The following is a 21638-nucleotide window of genomic DNA, read 5'->3' as shown; positions in this document are numbered from 1 at the left end:
GGCATCTCAGGAAGGGAATAACAAGTTCCATCATGCAAACTGATGCTGTAAGCCACTGTCAACTGCAACAGCTGCCACAAACAGTTCCTCTTGGGATGAGACTACACCAAGCAGCTAGAACTGTAGTTCCAGCCTTCTGTTTACACTAGCAATTACCTTAAAAGCTGTCCAGGATGCAAATTAAATTTAGAAAGTTTCAGTGTTACATAATGCAACCAGCTAATGCACAAATGCAAACAACTAATTATTTTCAGCTGAGCAAAACAGACAAGATCTAAAGAAGAAGAAAATTTTAACATTTCTCCCATCAGACCTGCCAGCATACAGCCAAACTAACATAACAGCAATGCTAACTAAAAACATTTACTCTTTGGTATTTATTATAACAAACAACTGAACTGCCTAGCCAACAAGCACTATACTTTTTTTGAAATTATTCACTTAATTCTTAATTAAACTTATTAACAGATTGAAAGCTACAGGTCCATCTGTTCCATCTTTTAGGGAGATGGAGAACCTCTCCTACAAGGAAATACTATGAATTGGAATTGTTCAGCCTGGAAAGGAGAAGGTTTGGGGGTGACCTAATTGCGGCCTTCCTGTACCTAAAGGGAGCCTGCCATAAAGATGGAGAGAGACTTTCTACAAGAGCCTGTACTGACAGAACAAGGGGGAAGAGCTTCAAACTGAGAGTAGGTTCAGATGAGCTATTAGGGGAAAAAAATCTTCACTGAAGGGCAGTGAGGCACTGAACAAGTTGCCAAGAGAAGTTGTGGATCCCTCAGCCCTGGAAGGGCTCAAGGCCAGCCTGAATGGGACTGAGCAATCTGATCTAATGGTTGATGTCCTTGTCTATGGCAGGGGAGTTGAAACTACATGCTCTTTAAAGTCCTTTTGGACAAAACCATTCTATGATATTTTTATTTATGCCACAGTTACGTTAAAAGATGTTCAGGACAGAACATGAGCTAAAAATATTCATGGAGTATCCAAATTTAAAGAACGTATTTGCAAAATTTTGTACAACTAAAGCTCTGCACTTCCTATGTACAGCTACATTTTTCCCTAATGGTGTTTCAGTGCAGGTCCAATCCAACAAAACTGCTCTTCCAAAGAGATACTTTGTTTTCAAAAACTGACAGCTCAAATCTTCAAAGAAGAAAAAAATCAGCTAAAACAAAAAACAAACAAACAAAACCCCCCCAAAAAACACAAAAACAACAACAACAACAAAAAATTCACTTGTCCAGAAGAGATTGTAAAGGATTTATTACAGCCAAAAATTCACTTCATATTGATGACAGTAACTCAACACATTTCATTTTTTACAGCTAGATAGTATATCCAAGTAACAAGAAACACACTTCAAACAAAAATGAAAACACTTCAACCAAGAAGATCAAATTTATATGAGGCAACTCATAGCTACATATTTAACTACACAATTTATAACACATCCACAACCAGACAGAAGAAGGCTGCCAATAGCAGATGCACAACATGGAACTTTCCTCCCCTAATCCATTCCATCCCATTGGCAGCCCCCCAGAAAAATAAAACTGAGGAGAAATACAAGTTTTGCAATAGGGTAGCAGACCGATGGCTCATCTTTCCCCTTATCATACTTAATGTGTTTATATGTTACCTGACCAGAAGCAAGGACCTTACTGAGCAAACGCAGAATGACAAAACATTTGTCTACACAGTAAGATATTCCAAGTATACAGAGTCAGGTATGTGCCTGATCTGCCCTATTTAAACATCAGTACAATCTGAGTTAGTTGTAGATACACCATCATATTGCCTTAAATTAGAAACTGTAGGCAGAGAAAGTATTTGATGGAATCACACACCTTTTTCCACGCCCATGGCCGCTCTCATCCCTGTGGTTAACTCAGTACACTACAGTTACTAGGCCTGAGTTAAGAAAGCTGCAGATATCTCTCCATCTTCCAAGTGATTTTTTCAGCAGCATGAAATGAACAAGTGAACCCAGCTTAAACTAGGACTCAAGGTATTGTTAGCCATGGCCCTGTAGGACTGTGAATTTGCCAACTTAGAAAAACTCTCAGCTCTAGCAGAAGCAGTAAGTGTTCTGTTAGAGACATCAAAGACTTCCACAAAGAAGAAAAGGACCTTTCGGTACCCAGGAATTTCAAACTACCTAGAAGAGTAAATGCTGCTTTTTCTACCCCATTGATTCATATACCTTAAATCAAAACATTTATTTCTAAAAGTACAGATAAACAACACTAAGGCACATTAATGCAGACCTACAACTAGATGAAGATCTTAATGTAAGACAGCAAGAAAAAACAAGATAAAGATTTTGCCAAAGACAGCAAAGACGTCAGAAAGACAAAGACTCAGAAATTATGGAAAAGCAATTTTCAGGCAGAAGTCTCATAAAGTCATGTCCTCTTGAAAGTAAAGAACATGTATTCTGACATTATTTTGAGCTGTGAAAAATAATTCTCTTTCAATGTTAAAATAAATGTCTGGTCCATGTAATGTGCATGTACTCTGCATTTATGATACAGAACAATATATACAAAACAAAGCAAAAAATGTAGGTTCTTTTAAAAAAACCTAGGTTGTTTTTAAATTGATATCCATAATTTTCTTACCTTGCAAACAGTCTCTGTATCCCATGGTAAGATGGTCCTTAGATCAATAACTTCACAGGACACACCAAGCTTTTCCTGAGCCATTGCTGCCACCTCTTTGATCACATGTACCTGAAAAAGCAATGTATCATCACCAAATAATCTAAATTATGCAAATTGCTCTAAAATACATATATGGAATACAAGCAGTGATTTTACATATCACCAGCATGTTGAGCAGAGACCTTCCTATTCAATAATAACAACCATTTGGCATTCACAGCACTCTTCTTATTTAGTACCTAAATATTCCCAGTATTTTAGCACCACTCCAAAAATTAAATTCACTGAAGAATCACTGAGAACAAAATTCGCTTTCTAGAGAAGTGTTTTTCAGTGAAAAGTATCAGTCCACGCTATTTTTTTTTTAATCAGTTTGAATGAGTTTTATAAGTTTTTTGTTAGGACCGTAACTAAGCAAATACCCAAATACATCAGAGTAATGTATTTCAATGTAGCAGTCCCACGCAATCCTGCAAGAAGCAATAAGTACATTCAGAAATACTACACTGCACTACATCTGAGCTCAGCCAAAAAGCCAAGAAACAGTTTTAGTAGTCCCAGTAACTACTCTAACTTACTGAAACATTAGTTAGAGTGATCATCCCCAAAATATTATCTTATGAACACCTAGAAAGGAAAGTAATTACTACTACCTGTAAATATTCAGTCCTGATCCCCACAATCAAAGTACATAGCAGTAGCATGACATTATAACCATTTATTGCTCTTCCAACACACAGTTTAACACCAACATTGCAAATGCTGCATTACCTGATTACTACAATTAACATTTTACTGAAACGAAAAAGTATTCCCCTCTAGCAGGAGGCTATCACTGAACTGGAATACAGATTATTCCCTATCCACCAGCCAAGGAATCTATTTAGTAGTAGTGCATCACAGCAGATATAAAACAATCCACATCTATTCTCATCCTTTCCATAAGGTGTATTACACTAAGCAAAGAAAAGAAAGTAGTACTATATACATTCAAAACTGTACCTTGACATTAGGTTATAAAACCCTTCTCAGCAAAATGTATTTCAAGCACTGGCTTCTCTAAAATAAATATTTGCAAGCTAATGCTCCAACATGGAAAAATAACAACTCAGATTATCCTCCACAAATATCTCAGCAAGAAGCATTTGCTCATTAGATATGTGGGTAAAAAACAATCTCAGTATGATGTTGCCAATAAACTCTCGTGCTCTCTTTATTGTAAGAACATTTCACAGCACAGATTTGGACTGTGGCAGATGACCTCCATCAAACAACTTCTTGGCATAGCTAAGAGACTGAAGCCAGAACCATCCACCATAATCAATTTACATGTGGTCATCTTCATCTTGAAGGCAACAGAATTTAGCAACATGGACACATGGTGAGGCAGTGTTAGTTGGCTGAAGGTCAGAGGGCATTAATAAATCCTACACAGGAATAAATTCTACACTGAAACAAGATGATTAAGGATTTAAACGCAAACTATATCACGCATATATGAACAGCTAAATGCAAAAGGACTATTTTAAAAGGGACATCAATAGAAGCACTGCAATAACAGAAAGAAAATACAGCTTGCAGTGTTTTTGTTTAAACTTCTAATACATCTGAGGCTGTAGGAAGAATGTTTGAAAATTTTCAACATGGGACATAGGATGGATGTTTTTGCTGTTTGTCTGTAAAAGTAAAAACACTTACCTAGTTCACAGGGGATATGGATTATTTATTGACAATAACCAGATTAGTTATTGACAATAAAAGACTGAGCACAAGTGGAGAGGAACTAAAAGTCTTTACCGCCCTTCATGTGCTCTGCCCAGGACAATCAGCATCAGGGAACCTCACCAGAGCAGCAGCTGACAAGCTACTACCTCATGTCCAAAACCAAAAGAGATCTTACTACTGAGTCTGTGTAACCCCGCTACCTACTGACAGTGAATTCTGGACTGGTAGCACAATCAGCAATCAAACTCCAAGTTTATGTGCTTCACTTAAACACATCCTCAGCACAAACTCACTGAACGTATTTGATCTGCAGAATCTTGTCACCTCCAGTGACAATCCAATGCACTGGATTTACTGCATATGCGTGAAACATCTGCCCCAATGCTGTATAACACAGCCGCATCCATGGTTTGGTCACCTCCTATACCTGGATTAGTCTGCACATCAGTCCTAGTTTTTGTCACACCAAAAGAAAAGTCTATCTTAACTTTTTCCAAGCAACAGAACACATAGATTTTCTGAAGCATATCAGTCCAAGTCCTCTCTGCACTACTGCCTTATGAGTAAATTCAGGATCTTACTAAATCTCCATAGCCAGCTTTTAAGCCATTACTTTATCAAGTCAATTACTTTATCAATATCTGCTGAAGAAAAAGAAGTACAAGAAAGATATTTAAGAAGTTAATAATTTATTAGCAGTGCAAAGTATCAGAAACTAGTAGGAATAACCAGAGATATAAAGGAGATAAACTAGTCTGAAGACAAGGAAACTACCACAAGCACTGAAGACTAAAAATTTCAAAAAAAACAAAACAAACAAATCCAGTAACAACAACAACAAAAAGGCACGAACCCAGAGATTAGTTCAATACTCTTCGTATTGAAAGCGACAAAGACCCTCTCCTCTAAAAGCCTCTCAGATACAGCTAGGCTAAGAAATAGTAACTTCTGGTGAGTCCACAGTAGACTCAAATTTCTTTTCTATAATTCTGGACTATGAAGATGTATTTTCTTAACAGCTTTTTCAATATTTGTAGATCTCAATTTGGTAGGGGGATGGGGAGGGGGAGGATTGCCAGTGATGTTCCTGAAATGTAACTGTTAGAATCAAAACTATACCAATCCCTGCTTGCATTAAACGTTCCATGGAATTTTAACTTTCTGTATAAAGGGACCTGCAGGTTACACTTCTTTAAATCACGTAGTGAAGACCTGTACTTTTCTTTCAGCATACTATTTTGAACTTTTCTCTCCCACTGCCTTCCTCAGAGTTACATCACACTGCCTCATTCTTAAATCTATCATTTTCATAATCACAGAAAAATCATTAACCTGATGCACAGGTATCGCTGCTACACTTCCAGAAACATCTTCAATCAAAAATAAGCAAAAACTTACACAATAAAAAGCAGGTTTCATAAAAATATAAAACTGGCAAACATTCATGCAAGCATATAGTGATGGAAGACGGCACACATTTTCATGTCTGGCACTTGAGCTTGAATGCAAACATCACCTACCCCCTAGGCCAGGTTTTGCTGGGTGACAAGCAGCCTGTAACAGAGTTACTGACCTGAGTGCCCCAAGCCACCATTGTCACATCACTGCCCGTCTGCAGCACCTCAGCTTGAGACAGTGGAATGTTGTAGGGCTCTACAGGAACTTGTTCCACTGAAAAAAGAGAAAAGAGAGGAAAATAAGCATTAGATTCCTTTATTAGCCAAAATTATCCCATAAAAAACATATACTAAAATTTTTCTTCAATGTTAAAGTCACCTAAAATAATAGTCGAAATTTTACTGAGCATGTTACTGCCGGCCAGTTACAGGATGAGGAGCCATGACCATAAACTAAAACAGAAAAAGCTTCACCTCAATATGAAGAAGAATTTCTTCATGTTGAGGGTGGCAGAGCACTGAACAGGCTGCCCAGGGAGGTTGTGGGGTCTCCTTCTCTGGAGATATTCAAAACCCACCTGGGTGTGTTCCTGTGTCACCTGCTCTAGGTGACCTTGCCCTGGCAGAGGGGTTGGGCTGGATGATCTCCAGAGGTCCCTTCCAACCCTAACAATTGTGTGATTCTATTAGCATTAGACCTATATAGATGAGTATTAGCATTCATTTCAGCTGCAATTCAAATTGTTTTTAATTAAATTGTTACAAGTATGCTCAGCGTAGAGTTTAATTTATGTACTATACCACAAGATGATGCATATATACACATGCAAAATATAGCATTAAGTTCTGGTGTACATGAAGTCAAAATATCAGATTTGGAAATGGACATTGCCACAGTTAATAAAAAAATCTCAATCACTAATTGATCAAAATTCTTGATTATTCTCATAATTATCAGAAGAGTCTTGAAATTATACTTTAATACTCAGACAAGAAGGATCAGCTGTGCCAACATCCTCCTGATGCTCCAAAGATAATGCTCTGCAATTTTATGTTTAAACTGAAGTAAAAAGTTTTGAGAACCTACATAGTAAGTGTTAGTAAGAACTTCTGATTATAGCAGTTTTAAATAAGTCTAAGTATTTTTGCTTTAAAAATATTATCTATTCACCAAAAATCCATTGCAATTCAAGAGAGAAGGCAAGAATTAGGCATCTTGTCATCTTGTCTCCTCCTAAGATATTTAAGGTAGCTCTACTCAAAATTCATTTACTAGTTTTCAGATGGAAAAATGTTAGGTCAGCTGTGCTAGTTTTGCATCAGTGTTCCAATGCACGATACATTGACTGGTTTAATGACTAAAACTGTGAAAAACAACATCCATATATAATATTTTAAAAGAAATACTGGTTTTGATCTAAAGATAAACTTTTCTATGCACCAGAAAGTCAAATAATATTTCTTGAAACATATTCTAGTGGTAAGTAGAGAAAAAAAAATCTTCTAAATACAGAAACTATTTATAAAGAAAACACTCTGCCTTTTTTTTTTTTTAAACTTATTTCATAGCTCATAAAATACTTATTGAGTTCCAGCTGAACAAAGCTGCTTCTTGAAGTTGCAGTAAAGAATCTCCCTGAGTGACACCAGTAGTGAAGTGGTTCATATTTTTCCTTCACTGTTATGGTAGATTGAATAGAAGTAGAACGACCTAGGTTTCTTCCTGGCTTACAAGTTCCAAATGTAACTTCAAAAAATGAAGTAGCAAATAATTTTCAATCATAGCAGACAATTTTCTTTTTTCTTGTCGATAATGATATATAAATACTACATATGTCACAGAATAGCTGAGGCAGGAAGTGACCTCTGGAGATCACCTAGTCCAAGCACCCTGCTCTGCAATAATTTCTTTGAATAACAAGTCGCCAGAAAAATATAGGACTGGCAAGGAAAGGGAAGAAAGGCACATCCAGCCCCTGCTCACTGTACATTAGTGGCAGACAGTTTTCTATAGATTTTGCACGTTGCACAACCCTCAGGCAACAGAAAGAGATCCTGAAAGATAATGAAACCCACAACTATATTAATTGGCATTGCTTGACTGTCTTTGTCATGAAATGGTCACCTACATGAAACCTGGAGAACAAGAACTTCCAAAGATACCACGGGACCTTCAAGTGGAAAACCAGGATACTGAGGCAAATGAGAAGGTTTTGGAGTGGGATGAGCCAGAGGAAGAAGTGAAAGGTGACAGAGAAATAAAATTATAGAGAAATAAAAGCTTTTTCTGTGCAATGGTTTTATCCACTTAGGGAAATGAAATATAACATGCAATTACACAAATTAACTAATTTCTTACTATAGCTAAACTATTCTGTAACAAAACATCTATTAAATGAGCTCATCTATAATACCTGACAATTTCAAATGGAAAATTCGGCTTGTCAAAAATTTATAGGAAAGTCCAATTTTCAAAGGATTTTTCTTGATTGCCCTAGCAAAAACTCCTCTCCTAACTAATAGAGATGAAAAATAGCATATGAAATTATTCTATTAATATTCTTTCATAATAGTTATCTAATCCAGGATAACAATATTTATATACAAAGCAGCCTATTACTAAAGAAGTATTTTAAATCAAATGTTTCAAATACAGATTTCAAATACAGCAATTAACAAAAAGTTGTCATTATCAGTGCAAAAGGGCCATGACAAGTTAATTTTAAGAGGTTACAACATCTGTTGGATTTTCTAAAGGAGCAGTCTGAACAGCAGAAAAAAAATACATGTTTTCTCATCTTACCTGCCTTGTCTCTATAACAACCACTGATGCAAGTCATATTTATTTCTACACCACCAATGTCATACATAGTACAATTAAATGAAACTGAAAAGGTCAAAAAACATCAGAGTAGGTTCTCCACAAGATGTCCAAACCTGATAATGTCAAGGTGACTCATCTTCTCCTTTGATTCATAACCATTATGTTCTCTTGACACTGCACAGGCTGTTAACACTTTTTATAAATCAAAGCCTCCTTTTCCATTTTAATTCAGATATTTTGTTAGTATCTCTGACATTTAGAGGGACGTCACGACGGCACTTTCAATAACATTATGATCTCATAAGTTAAATAGCAATAGAATTCTCTCACCATGAGCACTTGCATATTCAACTCTAGATTTTTACTCAGAAAGGCTTACATTTCTTTGCTCTTTCCTAATATAATTGAAAGAAAATTAACAGCCACACTACTTCTGATAAACATTTGTATGGTTATGTGAAAGGAGACGGCATCTGCTTCTTGGAGGGTCTCTAGGACAAGGATCTTTACAACACAGAAGGGGATAATAGGAAGAGGGAGAACTCATAAGGAAGAACATCCAGGGACACAAACCTTACCACAAAGATTGAAGGCGGCAGTGACAAGAACCAAACCTGTCAGTCAAACTTATTGATAAGGGTCTGGGGAATACAGGAGTGTTTCTTTCAGTAAAATTAGCTGATAGGATGATAAAGAAAAAGGAGAAGCTAGAAACAAAATATGAAGACACATACCTGAAGACAAGTGTAACTAAATTTTTGGTGGCTGGAATGGAATGGGAGTGGGATTTTCTGTCAATATTTTAGTTTGACTTTTTTGCTTGTTGTTTTAAACAAAACCATTATTAGCTTCAAGCTACCTAAATAAGGATAGATACCCTATGTTTCAAAGACTATCCAACCTACAGTTTATTTTCAGCTGTAATTTCAAATACATCAACAACTCTGAACAAAATATCATGGATAAATATTTAGAGGCTGCATAGGAAGAAAGAAAAGTCGATTAGAGAAAAATGATGAGGCTCAAAAGCCTACATTAATTTTACAGATAGAAAATCTTCCTTCCCATTAACATCCTTAACAACTAATTTTTCAACTAAGTCCCTATTTTTCAACACACCTACTTTGTCACATCAGTCACAAAGCTCTCTGAACAAACATGTCTATTCACATGAAGCTAAAGAAAAAGAAAAAAGAAAAAGGAAAAAATAAAAAAAAGGCAGCTATGGTAGGAGCAACATAATTTCATTATTCAATGACCCAGTCATCATAATGGAAATAAAGAAAATTATTTTCATCTGGAACAATGAGATCCCAAAGCTTAGGTGAAGTTTTATACCATGCTAAAAGGAAAAATAAAAAAAAAAAAAAAAAAAAAAAAAAAAAGATAAGTAATACAGGAAAACTGATACCATCTTATGCTCCTGTTTTGGAAAGCCTGTATGTTCCCAGCCTTCAGAAGACCCTGTACTGCTTTGAGACACTAATGGAAAAAAACAATAAATACAGACATAGTTCAAGCTTACTGTCTAAGTCAATTTCTGAATCTGTAAGATTTTCTTTTTCCTGCTAGAATCAACACACTCAGATGGTGTTGTAAAAATTTTCTCAACAAAACACAAGGCAATTTCAAACCCCTTCTTTCCACCATTTATCTTATCTTATTCTTGTTTACCAGGCTTGTGTCTCATTGCTGCTACATCTCGAACTTATCAATCATGATGGTCCTGGTCCATTTCTGAATTCAACAGGCCTGGTCCATTTCTGAATTACCAGAATTCAACTCTGGTAACAGGTGGAGTTACCAGAAACCCTGACTGTGGCCAGGAGAATAAGAATAAACTCTAAGAGAGATCAATTTTATAGGAGAAACTCCCAGACAGCAGTCATCTTCCAGTCCAAGCTGAGACAAGCCACAAAGGACAGCTTAATAGTAAAGATGACAAACTAATGACAACACAGAGAAAGGTTTGCAATGAAAATAAAAAGAACATAAAACCCATTCCATATAGTAAGATATTCCTGCTTTACATTGTAGAAATTATAAAATATCCATGTAGATGATAGAAGTTACCTTTTAAAATCGTCCCTGTCACGTGTTGATGCAAATGTATTATAAATTTCAACTTACACCACTAAACTGATGTTCTCAGAAATTCTAAGACAAAAAAATATGCGTAAAGTCTGAAAATTAGCCATGAGAATACATGAGGAAGTCACTTTCAGAAATTACCAACAACAACAATGCTGTAGCTGGTTACTGACCAGCACATACATCACATTAAAGACTATTTCAGCATATCTTTACTCAAGATTTCCATCAGAAGCCTGATTTATGTTCACTAAATGATCCAGCAGATGCTTTGCAAGTCATTTCTTCAAACATGAAAACCTCCACCGATTCTCAAAAACTGTGATATTGATGCGCAGCCTTTCATGCCAGTATGAAACCAAGTATTTTATTAACTCTACAGTCTATACTTGTGACCTGCAAATACTGGAAACAAAGGCCTGTTTTAAAAACACTGAATTTTTTTGTTGTTCTTTAACAGGGCTCAGACTCAGTCTCCTTTTTCAAGCTACTTCCCCTAAATGAATGGACAGAGACCTTTTGGTTGAATTTTAGTATGCTCTTAAAACACACTGAACACTGCAATACCCTATGGATACATCATCCTCCACCACTAAAAATAACTACATTTTTAAATTTACATTGCTAGCAGGACTTCTAGGCCTTTTTTGAAAATATGAAAGCAAATAAGCAGTTTTACCAGTAAATATCCCACTTGATCCTGAATTATACTACTATTTTTTTGTAATTTTGATGTCTGCTTTCTAAATTTTTCCCTTATTACTGATCCTCTAGGAAGAGGATAAATTTACTGATAAAATGGATGCACTGATGGAAAAGTACAAAAATAGAAACATTTTGTCTGTCATTCAAATTCAGTCCACACAGAGTCAACTTATAAACTGGATTGATGGATGGAGCATAGTTTGCATTTAAACTAAACAGGACAGGGAAATGCTACGGGTAAGTCATGGCTTCAGTTCTATTTTATCAGTTGCTCATCCAGTATATTAGTAGGCTCTGCCTACCTCCACTTGCAAAATTTTTCATCTCTTTTCTGTTAAGTTTCTCTAGTCCAAAGAAGTAACAAGATAATTTTTAGAACCAACTCAAACACCATCATTGTCTATTTCCACTGTTCCAATATGTTACACATAACTGAGAGTTGCTAAAACTACTCTCAACCAGAAACTTCACTGTGACTAAAAACAAAGTAATGGCAATCACATTTCCTTTCAAATAAGGTTAAAATCCAAATGGGCAGTTTTTAAGAGCTTTAGAAATTAAGCATTTCAAAGAAATTTTAACCTTGGGAAAACGGTAATGATGGGGCTCAGTTCTTTTGGAAAAAAACCCACTTATTTTAGTATTTAGAGTTACTCCAGGAAAGCAGTTCAAATTCTGCCAAATTTATATCAGAATTTGATAAAAAAATACTATCTCTTAGTTCTATTTCTTTTTTTTTTCACCCTAGGCTGTAGAGCATTCCACTTCCAAAGCGAATTGAGCATAAATTAGAGGTAAATGTTCATTTATCTCTGCAGTCAAACTCCAAGAATTTATTCAGTTTTCAGAATTCCTCTAAAAACCCAGCCCACAACATAGCTAGAGACCAAAGAGTACTGAAGGATTGTTTGAGCTGTGACTACCAACACTTTGTATAAAAAAACCCAAACACTGTTGCTTTATTGGAAAATACAACATACAAATCTTTACCTGCAGCTCTGTAAAGTATTTTAGGTTCAAAGAATATGCACGGATTTTTGTCCTCTATGCATGACAGTAGCAATCCTTTGGCCTGCAGAGGACTCCTTGGAATAACAACCTGTAGAAATATTTTTAAGTAGTTTATTTAAAATTGCAATTCTGCCAGAAACTTCCTCAATAATACTTAAAACAAAGTAATTATTTGCTTTAAATAAATCTACATACAGATTGAGCTGTTCTTACAAAGTGAATTAACAGCAGTGCTACATTATTAAAATATACTCCAAATTTTGAATTTTATTTTGTTCATTGATGAGGCTTTAATAGTTGCCCTCTATATGGTGATTTAAATACTAAGGTACTGTCAGATAAGGCAGAACTAACATCCTAACAGTAGCATTTGAGGTAAATGAACAGAAAAAATGTCAGTCAGATATATATATACATATATACACACACACACATAAACTTAGTAAAACTAACGTAGATGTATAACAGAAAAATGCAGCTGAGTGATCCTCAGTTACCTGGGTAAAGATTAATCAGAAGAGATCTTAAAGGTATTCAGACTTAGTCCAGTAAGTTTTGAAGGATACAAAAGGAAATAGCTACAGACTTTTTTTGCTTACAGTGGAAGCTTGAAATTTGTTCATTTTGGAAATGGGTAACCAATAAATGCCTTTAACTACTTCAACTTAAATGCCTTAAACTAGTTAAACTATTATCAAGCACAAAAAATTAAGCAAGGCCTTCAGATGTAATCCAAATTCATTTAACAACAGAAGAGTTAATTTTGGATGATGTAAGAGAATTTCAATTATGGAAAGAAAATTACCAAATTATTGCAGTTTAAATGACAACAGAACCCAAGAACCAAATTCCCTCAAATCAGAAGAACCAAATAATTTCCATCCCAGAGCTGTAACATGCAGCATAAAGTATACCAGCAAACACTCTTATAGCTGTGAAGTTAGAATTCACTGAAAACATTCATTCTAGCACTTGTATAAAAAAAATCCATTTTAACTACAGTCATGGCTTCAAAATATTGAGAGTAATATCAATTATTTATATGAAAATGATAAAGAAGAGTAAAAACATAACATAAATTTCCTATAATGTGAAATTAACTCAAAAAGCTATTTTTCTAAACAAGAGAGAAGCAGTTTTTTAATATTTCAACAAAACATTTGGTAACAGACACATAGGAAATTACCCATGGATGTCAGTAGTACATTACTTCCTTAGGAATGAATCATTTTTAGGACAGACTTTATTTACCTCATTCACTTATGATGTTACATCAGAACATGGTGATGAAAACTATTCCAAAGCTGAAAGTCTCTACACTACAGAGGATGATACTAAAAAGACCCAGTTCACATTGAGCACGACTGACAAAAACAAACTGAAAAATACATACTGAAAGTCACGTGTTTAAGGACTACATTTTTGTTACAGATTTAGAACTCAGGAATAGAAATTCAGATCTGAATTTATTATCTGCTCAAAAGATGACTAACATACTATACAGTAAAGTCCTAACAAAAAGTAACAACATAAAGAACAAGGAACTGTTAGTGCAATTGCAAAAATTGCTGCTAGAAACTCAACTGGAATACTTAATGATGCTTTCAACCCTTTGAAAAGGAAACTAATGAAACAGATGTCAAAAGAGCTCCAGATATTGTTAACATTTCTTTGATACTTTGATTTGTTTAGTCTAACAAAAAAAAAAAGACTAAAGAGAGTACAAGTGTTTTAGGATATAAACAGGATGGTGAAGGACAAGTTAAATATACAACTTAGTAAAAAACAAATTTAGGCCGGAAATAAAAACTTCTAACCATGAGAGTAGATATTCTTACAGTGGAATGCAGAGTATCAACACTAATGTCTTCCATTTACACCCTCACAACAGTGGACAAAAGACAACTATCCAATAGTGTCCTCAAACCCCAATAAGCATTGCCTAAGTACCAACGACCACAATCCTTCCCCTGAATAACCAAAGTTGTACAAACTCCCTTGGACTTGGGCAATCCAAACTGCGCCTGCCACTTAAGATAAACACAAAATCAAAAGCCAGAAATCTTTCACAAAGTTTAATAAGAGGTTTGTTTTGAAAGTCTCTCTTTTCAAAGAAGCCACTCTTTCCAAAGATAAAACCCTACCCTTCTCAGCTTGCAAGACATTGTCTTTCCTCCTGTAACATGGAGAAAATATGCTTAGATATGAGACACTTGAAAATGCATTTAAACCACCACTTCATTTTCACTTCCTAATCTCTATTTTGAGGACCAGGGTTATTCAAAAATACCCGCAACCTTGAAACATTATGAATTGCATCAACAAACAGCTTTGCAAAAAATATTATTAAAGGAACAACACTGTTTTCACAAAACAACAATATTTAAAAGACAGAGTCTAAAAAAACTTCTCTGTGCACAAGAAACTGGTAGATTTTAGTATTTAAACAAGTTCTAGAAAACATTTGATTCAATAACCTGGCAAAAGACTTTATAGATTGCTTTTGTCTGTAATCAGGAAATACTTTCAAGTTCAGAAGAGGACCTCAAATACCACAAAGAATACCCGAAGACAACAATGTATCCCATTCCTTAAATAAATGAAACAAAGCGTGAATAATACAAGGGGTCTTATTTAAGAAAAGAACAAGTAGAAGAAATGGCTATGGCTTCTCTGGAGATGAGTAATATTTGAAGCTTTAGGACACCAAAATCACACTGAGACAACAGTTTAAACAGCAGATAAACAATGAACATGTGTCTTTAGAATACAAATACTGGTTCTGCTTAAATCTTCTACATGAATCTGCCATGAGTCATTGTTCAACGGACTGGATGCCAGCTAACCCAAAAGTACAAGTTCACAGACAAAAATTTAGTCAGGAAAAGATTGAGAGCCTGACAAACAGTGCTCACTTATTCTGAGATGACTAGATGCTGCCACTCCCTCTTCTCTAGTAAAGTTATTCACCTAAGTACTAGGCATCTTCCCTTCAAGGGATGCCACCATCTCAGGCAGAAAGCTTACCTGAAGTTCTCACTTAGAGAACCACCAAGCAGTTCAGCTTGGCAAGGACCTCAAGAGGGCCATCTAATCCAATGTCCCTGACCAAGCAGGGCCATCCAGATCCAGTTGCCTGGAACCACATGCAGACAAATTCTGAGTACCTCCAGGAATGGAGACTCCACAAACTCTCTGGGCAACCTGTGCTTTCTCATGTTGAAAAGGAGCCTCTGGTGTTTCAGTTTGTGCCTACTGCCCACTGCTGTCCTTCATATAAATTAATTCAATGATGCACTTAAGAGAGATGCAAAAATTTAAAAAAAATAAAAAGTACTACTTATTAACTGTTCATTTTTAGGTTCTGTACTATACTGGACACAAAATTATATAAAATGTATGTCTGTAGTGCAAAAAAACAAATGAATACAAAATGCTATGTCTACTAAAGACCACTTCAGTAATGGCTATAAATTCTCAAACACTTAACACGGTTTAAGTTTTCTAATAGTATTTAATTAACATATTCAGATATTTTGTTGTGGATTGACACCTACCCTTCTTCTCCTGTGCGCACCCAGACTCAATGCTAATCAGGTTCATTATAGAACAAACAAACAAACAAACAAAATTAATCCTTAAAAAAATAAGAGTTACTATACCTTTATTCCTGGACAGTGAGCAAAAAAGGCTTCTGGACTTTGAGAGTGATATAGTGCACCATGACCCACACAGCCCCAGGGTGCTCTAATGGTGAGGTTTCCACAATTGAACAGATCTCCAGAGCGGTAACGATATTTTGCTGCTTCATTAACAATCTGCGAAGATTTATATGCAAAAGTTACATTCAGTCCAATACCTCTAGTTATGCACCAAGACACTTCAACAACAATGCAACTACATCATCTGTTCCATGCATGGGATTCAGAGGATGAAATTAGAAGCAAAGGAATACTGTAAGTCAGCACAAAGACAATAAACCAGTAATTTATTGTGTTCAAGTTAGATGCCTAAACCTCAGGAGTAGCCTTATAACCCAGTTGTTTCCTCATCCTATTCTGTCAATCAGCCCAGTTCAGATATGCACTTTCTCCTGTGATCACATGGCCAGCTGCAGCTGTATGCAGAAATGAGACTGTGTTCGGAAGACACAGGCTGTTGAATTTATAGCTGCTGAAGCCAACACAGCCACAAAATCAAAAATTAAAACAAACAGACATTTGCCTCAAACCAGATCTTTAATTTCCATTATTTAATAAGCCTTCAAATTGGCCATGGTACAGTTTACTGTTTAGAGTACAGTACTAGCACTATTTGTAGTTTATGCCTGTTTACCTAAGGCATGCATAAATATTAGTAATACAGCTGTGGTTATATTTGCAAAAATTACATATTTAAACCAAAGGCTAATGCTAACAGAAGAGTAATTTAAACAGTTGTAAGATTTCTTTTAACTGCTCTCAAATTTATTAGTACTAACCTGATCAAATGCTGGAAAAATGTAATCTGCAAACTGAATTTCTGCAATGGCTGTAGCACCTGTAACAGCAATTCCAATACCAAAGCCAACAATTCCTTGTTCACATAAAGGGGTGTTGAAAACTCTGTCTTTACCTATATTTAAAAAAAAAAACAAACAAACAAACACACAATTCCTTTAATACATCAGCTCTAAGTGGAAAATATTGCTCTAGAAATCTTTTACTTATAAAAAGTCACATGCAATTAAGCATATAGCTGTTTAGATGGGCTTTTTCAGGTGTAGAAGCAATAACCATTCATTACAGGTACAGATACTTTAACTTGTTACAACTCAGAGGAAGAAAAGGTGAAACTAAATAACACCTAAGAACTGTTTCTCCAACTTACAACATTCTTAACACTCGAATGAAAATTTGTTCTGACATATTCACACTTAAATATGCACACATCTCATGCTTATATGGGAGTAAACAATACTTATAAGCATTTTTTAAAGTTTGCAATAAAGGTAAGTGTTGTTTCTTCCATTTTTTCCCAGGCACTGAAAAGCAATTGTTCCTACTCAGAGGCATACAGATGTCCAGGTGCACCTGTACAAAAGCACACTGCCTTTTGTCCACACTCCTCATGAGCAGTGCCCATTCTTACCACTCTTCTCTCCCAAGGTAAGGCCACGTTAATATAATTTGCTTGGTCTCCAAGGAACTGCAGTTCCTGCTACAAACCAAAAACATTTGATTTCACCTCCTCCCTATGGAAGCGCAAAAGGTTATTTTAGTCCTGACGTATTTCTGTGCCACAGTAATTTCAGATCCCAAATACACATCAATCTAATAGCTAGTGGCACACAAAATTGTTCAGTTCATGAAATTAAAAGCAAGAAGAAGTGGGAGGGAGATGAAACACCACTACAATATCCCCTGCAAGACATATTTACAATATTTGCCAGCAGTACTTTTCTGCCAAGGGAGTACAGCAGAAAAATCTCAATCTGCTATTAAATCTTCCCTTTTGAACATTGAGTAGACAGTAGGTTTCTACAGGAATCCATCATGCATGAAAATGCAAAGACTTCAAATTGAATGGAAAAAATGTGCACAGTGCACACCAGTGGCTATGAAATAAACTAAACAATAACAAAATAACCACAAAACAACTAACCAAAAAACAAGACTGAACTAGTAAATGGGAAAGCTGTTACTAGGATAACTTCTAATTTCAGTATCTGTAAGTTCAAACATAAAAGGAAAGCTAACAGAAGTTTTCAGAAAGGGATTATTAGAGCAAAACCATTGTCCAAGGCTGTATTTACAATATACCTAAAGGGAGGTACGTTTAACAGATCTTTAAAGGACACATCTTTCATTTTCACACATCACCCAGCACACCATGGTCACCCCTTGTATCCTGTCCATATGCATGTATGTATATACATCAGTGAATAAGTTTTTGGCTCTCCCTCTACTTTCCTTTTTTTTTTCCCCTCCACCAGGAACATTTATTTAAAGCAATTTAAAAAAGAAATGCCATCAAAGGATACTACAGTGTGGGTGGTGTCAGTGAGGCTACACAAGCCAATACTAAGTCCAAAGAACTGCCACAATTGCAGAACACACCATCATTTCTTATACAAGACAGTGGAAACAGAGAGAATCCAAGACTCTTTTTGCCCCTAAAGGGAAAGAGTTCCTAGAGGAACTCTTTACTGTGTAAATTGTTCTCATTCCTGAAGGAGTTGTAATCTCAGTTCCTATATCCCTTTTGTGCACTCTCTCTACTGCCAGACATCATGGCCAAAAAAAAAAGAGGAAAATAATCTTCCTGTGAAAATGTGTAGCTGTCCCAGGCCTTATTACCACAACTGTGAAGGTGCTTCACAGGACAGAAGGCCTGTACCCATATCCACTATAAAAACTTGGCAAACACTTCCTTCCCTCCCTTTTATTTATTCAGCATACCATGAATTAGACATCTTGATTCCCTTCTCTTTCACTGATACAATTAATTTTAATTTAAAACAAATCTTATTTTAGTAAATTAGAAATATATTAACATTAGAAAGACATATGGTAATGTTGGTAATTTTCTTTCCTATTTTCTACTTTCCTGCTTCTAATATCCATTGGAAGATCGCTATTTTTCAATTCACTTGCTTACAGGATATTTTGATCTAAGACTTATATAGCTTACCTAACCTTATTCTTTATGAACAGATTTTTCAAAGTACACTGAAGCAACCTAACACACAGGTGCCATAAATAAGCATAACCCCCACACAAAAATCAAAATCTATTTGAACAATCCTGTAAAATGAGCTTTTAACTAATAATCTATACAGACTTGAAAAGTAATTATTTAATATCAATTTAGGGTGGTGAATTAATTTAAAAGCATGTTAGCGGCACCACACTAGAATATGTAGAGTATCTAACTCTATACTTCAAAATATAAAATACATCCTAATAAAACTGCTGAAACACTACTAAGATATTAAATGAGAGGCATCATGCTGCTATCAGTGGAGGATGATTACATAAATCAAGTGAAAATCAATAAAGCAAAAGTGAAATACAACCAGACAGCTGTAATGTGAGGAGTATGAAGCACCTAATTTGGAGTGTCAGGACTAAAAGTACAATTTTGAAGCATCATGACTTAAAAGAGAAAAGAGTGAGCTAGGGAACTAAATGAATGAAATTTATCACTCAGCAATGGTTTTGACAGTAGCATTAAAACAATAATACTGACCTCTTAAAAGCAAATCCTAAAGCACTTTACAATATATTAGATCGGAAAACAACTTTGGGTAGAGTTTCAAAGGGTAGGGCTTTCTTTATAAAATCTCACCCCTTATGACAAAAAGACATACACATTATTAGGATTAAAAAATTTATTCATTTCCCCAAACATTAAAGATTGTATGGTGTTGCTTTAACCTTCTATTTTTATTGATACTGTATGAAAATCACTACTAAAACTAACAAAAATTATTTAAATATTTAGCATTTAAATCCATTAAGTCCATGTATTTTTTATATATTTTATTTCACATTCTCTTACTTTTCACTTTTTTTCAAAATGTAAAAGGGAAGTCCATTTTTATAAACAGCCATTCGTATCACCCTCTGCAAACAAGCTAAGTCAGATTTCAGCTGAAATCTGACTGAAGCACCAAAATTACTTAGCACTTCCATATTTCATTTCCTTACCAACAAAGAAACACTTGCTATGTGTGTTCTTCTATGATTTGCGTCAGCCACGCAGCACAAAACAAACCAGCACCAACTCAATGAGCTGACTTGTCAGTCCAGGTGAAAGTAGGACCTCTGCATTTACTGAAGCCAGGTGCATCAGCCCCTGCAGGAAGACATTGTGCTGGTGTGCATTTCAATTGACCTGCCTGGCTTTATAAACATCCCTGCTTTCAGCCATCTGAACAGGTCAGTGCCCTTTGCCAGCTACTGAGGGAAGCAATATGGCAAACAGGGAGGGTTATGTGAAAAAAAGGATGATCCTTCTCATCTCTCCATCCCAATAACTCGGGAGTAAGACTAGATGCATGTTTCGGAAACACTCTAGAAGTCTTCCCTAAAAAGGAAAATCTGAAATTATGAAGAATAAGCATTAAGGAAGAAAACAATACTTGGTTCAATTTTACTTAAATAAAAAAGGAGTGATCTTCATGATTTTCAGAACGAAGAGTACCCCATGGATACTCTTTGGATGTTCAAATTACCACTGACCGTTTGTGTAAGAGACAACAGCTTTAAGGCAGTCTCACAGTCATCTTCTCATTCGCCAGGAATAAAGAGTTTCATAGCAACCTAACAGAACATGTTTACAGACATTTGTAGTCAATTATTGTGCATTAATGTTTTGGCTGCTTCATCTTTATTTGTTCCAAGCCATCAGGAAAAAAGTATTTCAGATTTCAGTAACTGCAATGAGGCATGTTCCTGTCTTTATTTAACTTCAAAAATGAGATATTCAAACAATATTAAATCTCCTATAACATTAATACATCACCCAACGCTCCAACTCTGAGTAATTTCATATCACTGCAGGAGTCCACCCTAGACCATTTGGGTGGTTTAAGGAGTGCTGCTGGTGATTTAGCCAAAGGAAAACTGTGCTTTGTTTTCAAAATACTTCTATATCACTGGTATCAAAAAAATGCAGAACACATCTTAAAAGATGTCAGTACTGAGCAGTATTAACAATATACGCAGACTGAAATTTATTTTTCCCAATGATCTCACTGATTTCCATTTAAAATATCCATCAGAATTCAAACAGAAAAGTCTAAGAAGCTAAATCTATCAGGAATTCAACCAAAGCAGTCAGGCTGCACATACATAAAGGAATGGAAAGAAAAGGAAGTCACAGCAGATGAGCTTTTTTGCTACTCACCAGGGACTTTGTACAGAAAATTCAAATAGGAATTACTCATTTCCAATCAGCCCTGCCTTTAAAGACCTTTTTTATTCTTAGAATATCCACGATTTTTTAGATATGTAATTGTAAATCAGTCCATTAATTTTATTTCTTAACATAGCTAACACAATCTATTCAACATTTAAGCTTTCTTGGTCCCATCATCCCTTTTAAACCCTGGGTTTAAACCCGTAACATTTGTACTTTTCCATTTCTCTGGTCCTATATGAGAGGGCAGGCCAAACAGAAGTAAATTTGGTAAATTTATACTCAGCTCTTTTAGAGCTTCAGGGGTAACAA

General features: G+C 35.5%; 1 protein-coding gene across 2 annotated transcripts in view; it reads right to left on the bottom strand.

The window, feature by feature from the left end:
* The window catches only part of BCKDHB (branched chain keto acid dehydrogenase E1 subunit beta), a 108051-nt gene that overhangs the window by 68082 nt on the left and 18331 nt on the right, over positions 1-21638 (bottom strand). For both annotated transcript variants that reach the window (XM_066315069.1, XM_066315068.1), the window contains exons 4-8: positions 16903-17036; positions 16085-16240; positions 12402-12510; positions 5968-6065; positions 2628-2738 (exon numbers count right to left, since the gene is read on the bottom strand). In XM_066315069.1, coding sequence (XP_066171166.1) covers positions 2628-2738; positions 5968-6065; positions 12402-12510; positions 16085-16240; positions 16903-17036 — 608 coding nt within the window. The remainder of the gene's footprint in view (positions 1-2627; positions 2739-5967; positions 6066-12401; positions 12511-16084; positions 16241-16902; positions 17037-21638) is intronic.

Source organism: Sylvia atricapilla, chromosome 3 (assembly GCF_009819655.1).
Source record: "Sylvia atricapilla isolate bSylAtr1 chromosome 3, bSylAtr1.pri, whole genome shotgun sequence".
Classification (NCBI taxonomy): Eukaryota; Metazoa; Chordata; class Aves; order Passeriformes; family Sylviidae; genus Sylvia; species Sylvia atricapilla.
This window is presented reverse-complemented; position numbering and strand designations above follow the sequence as displayed.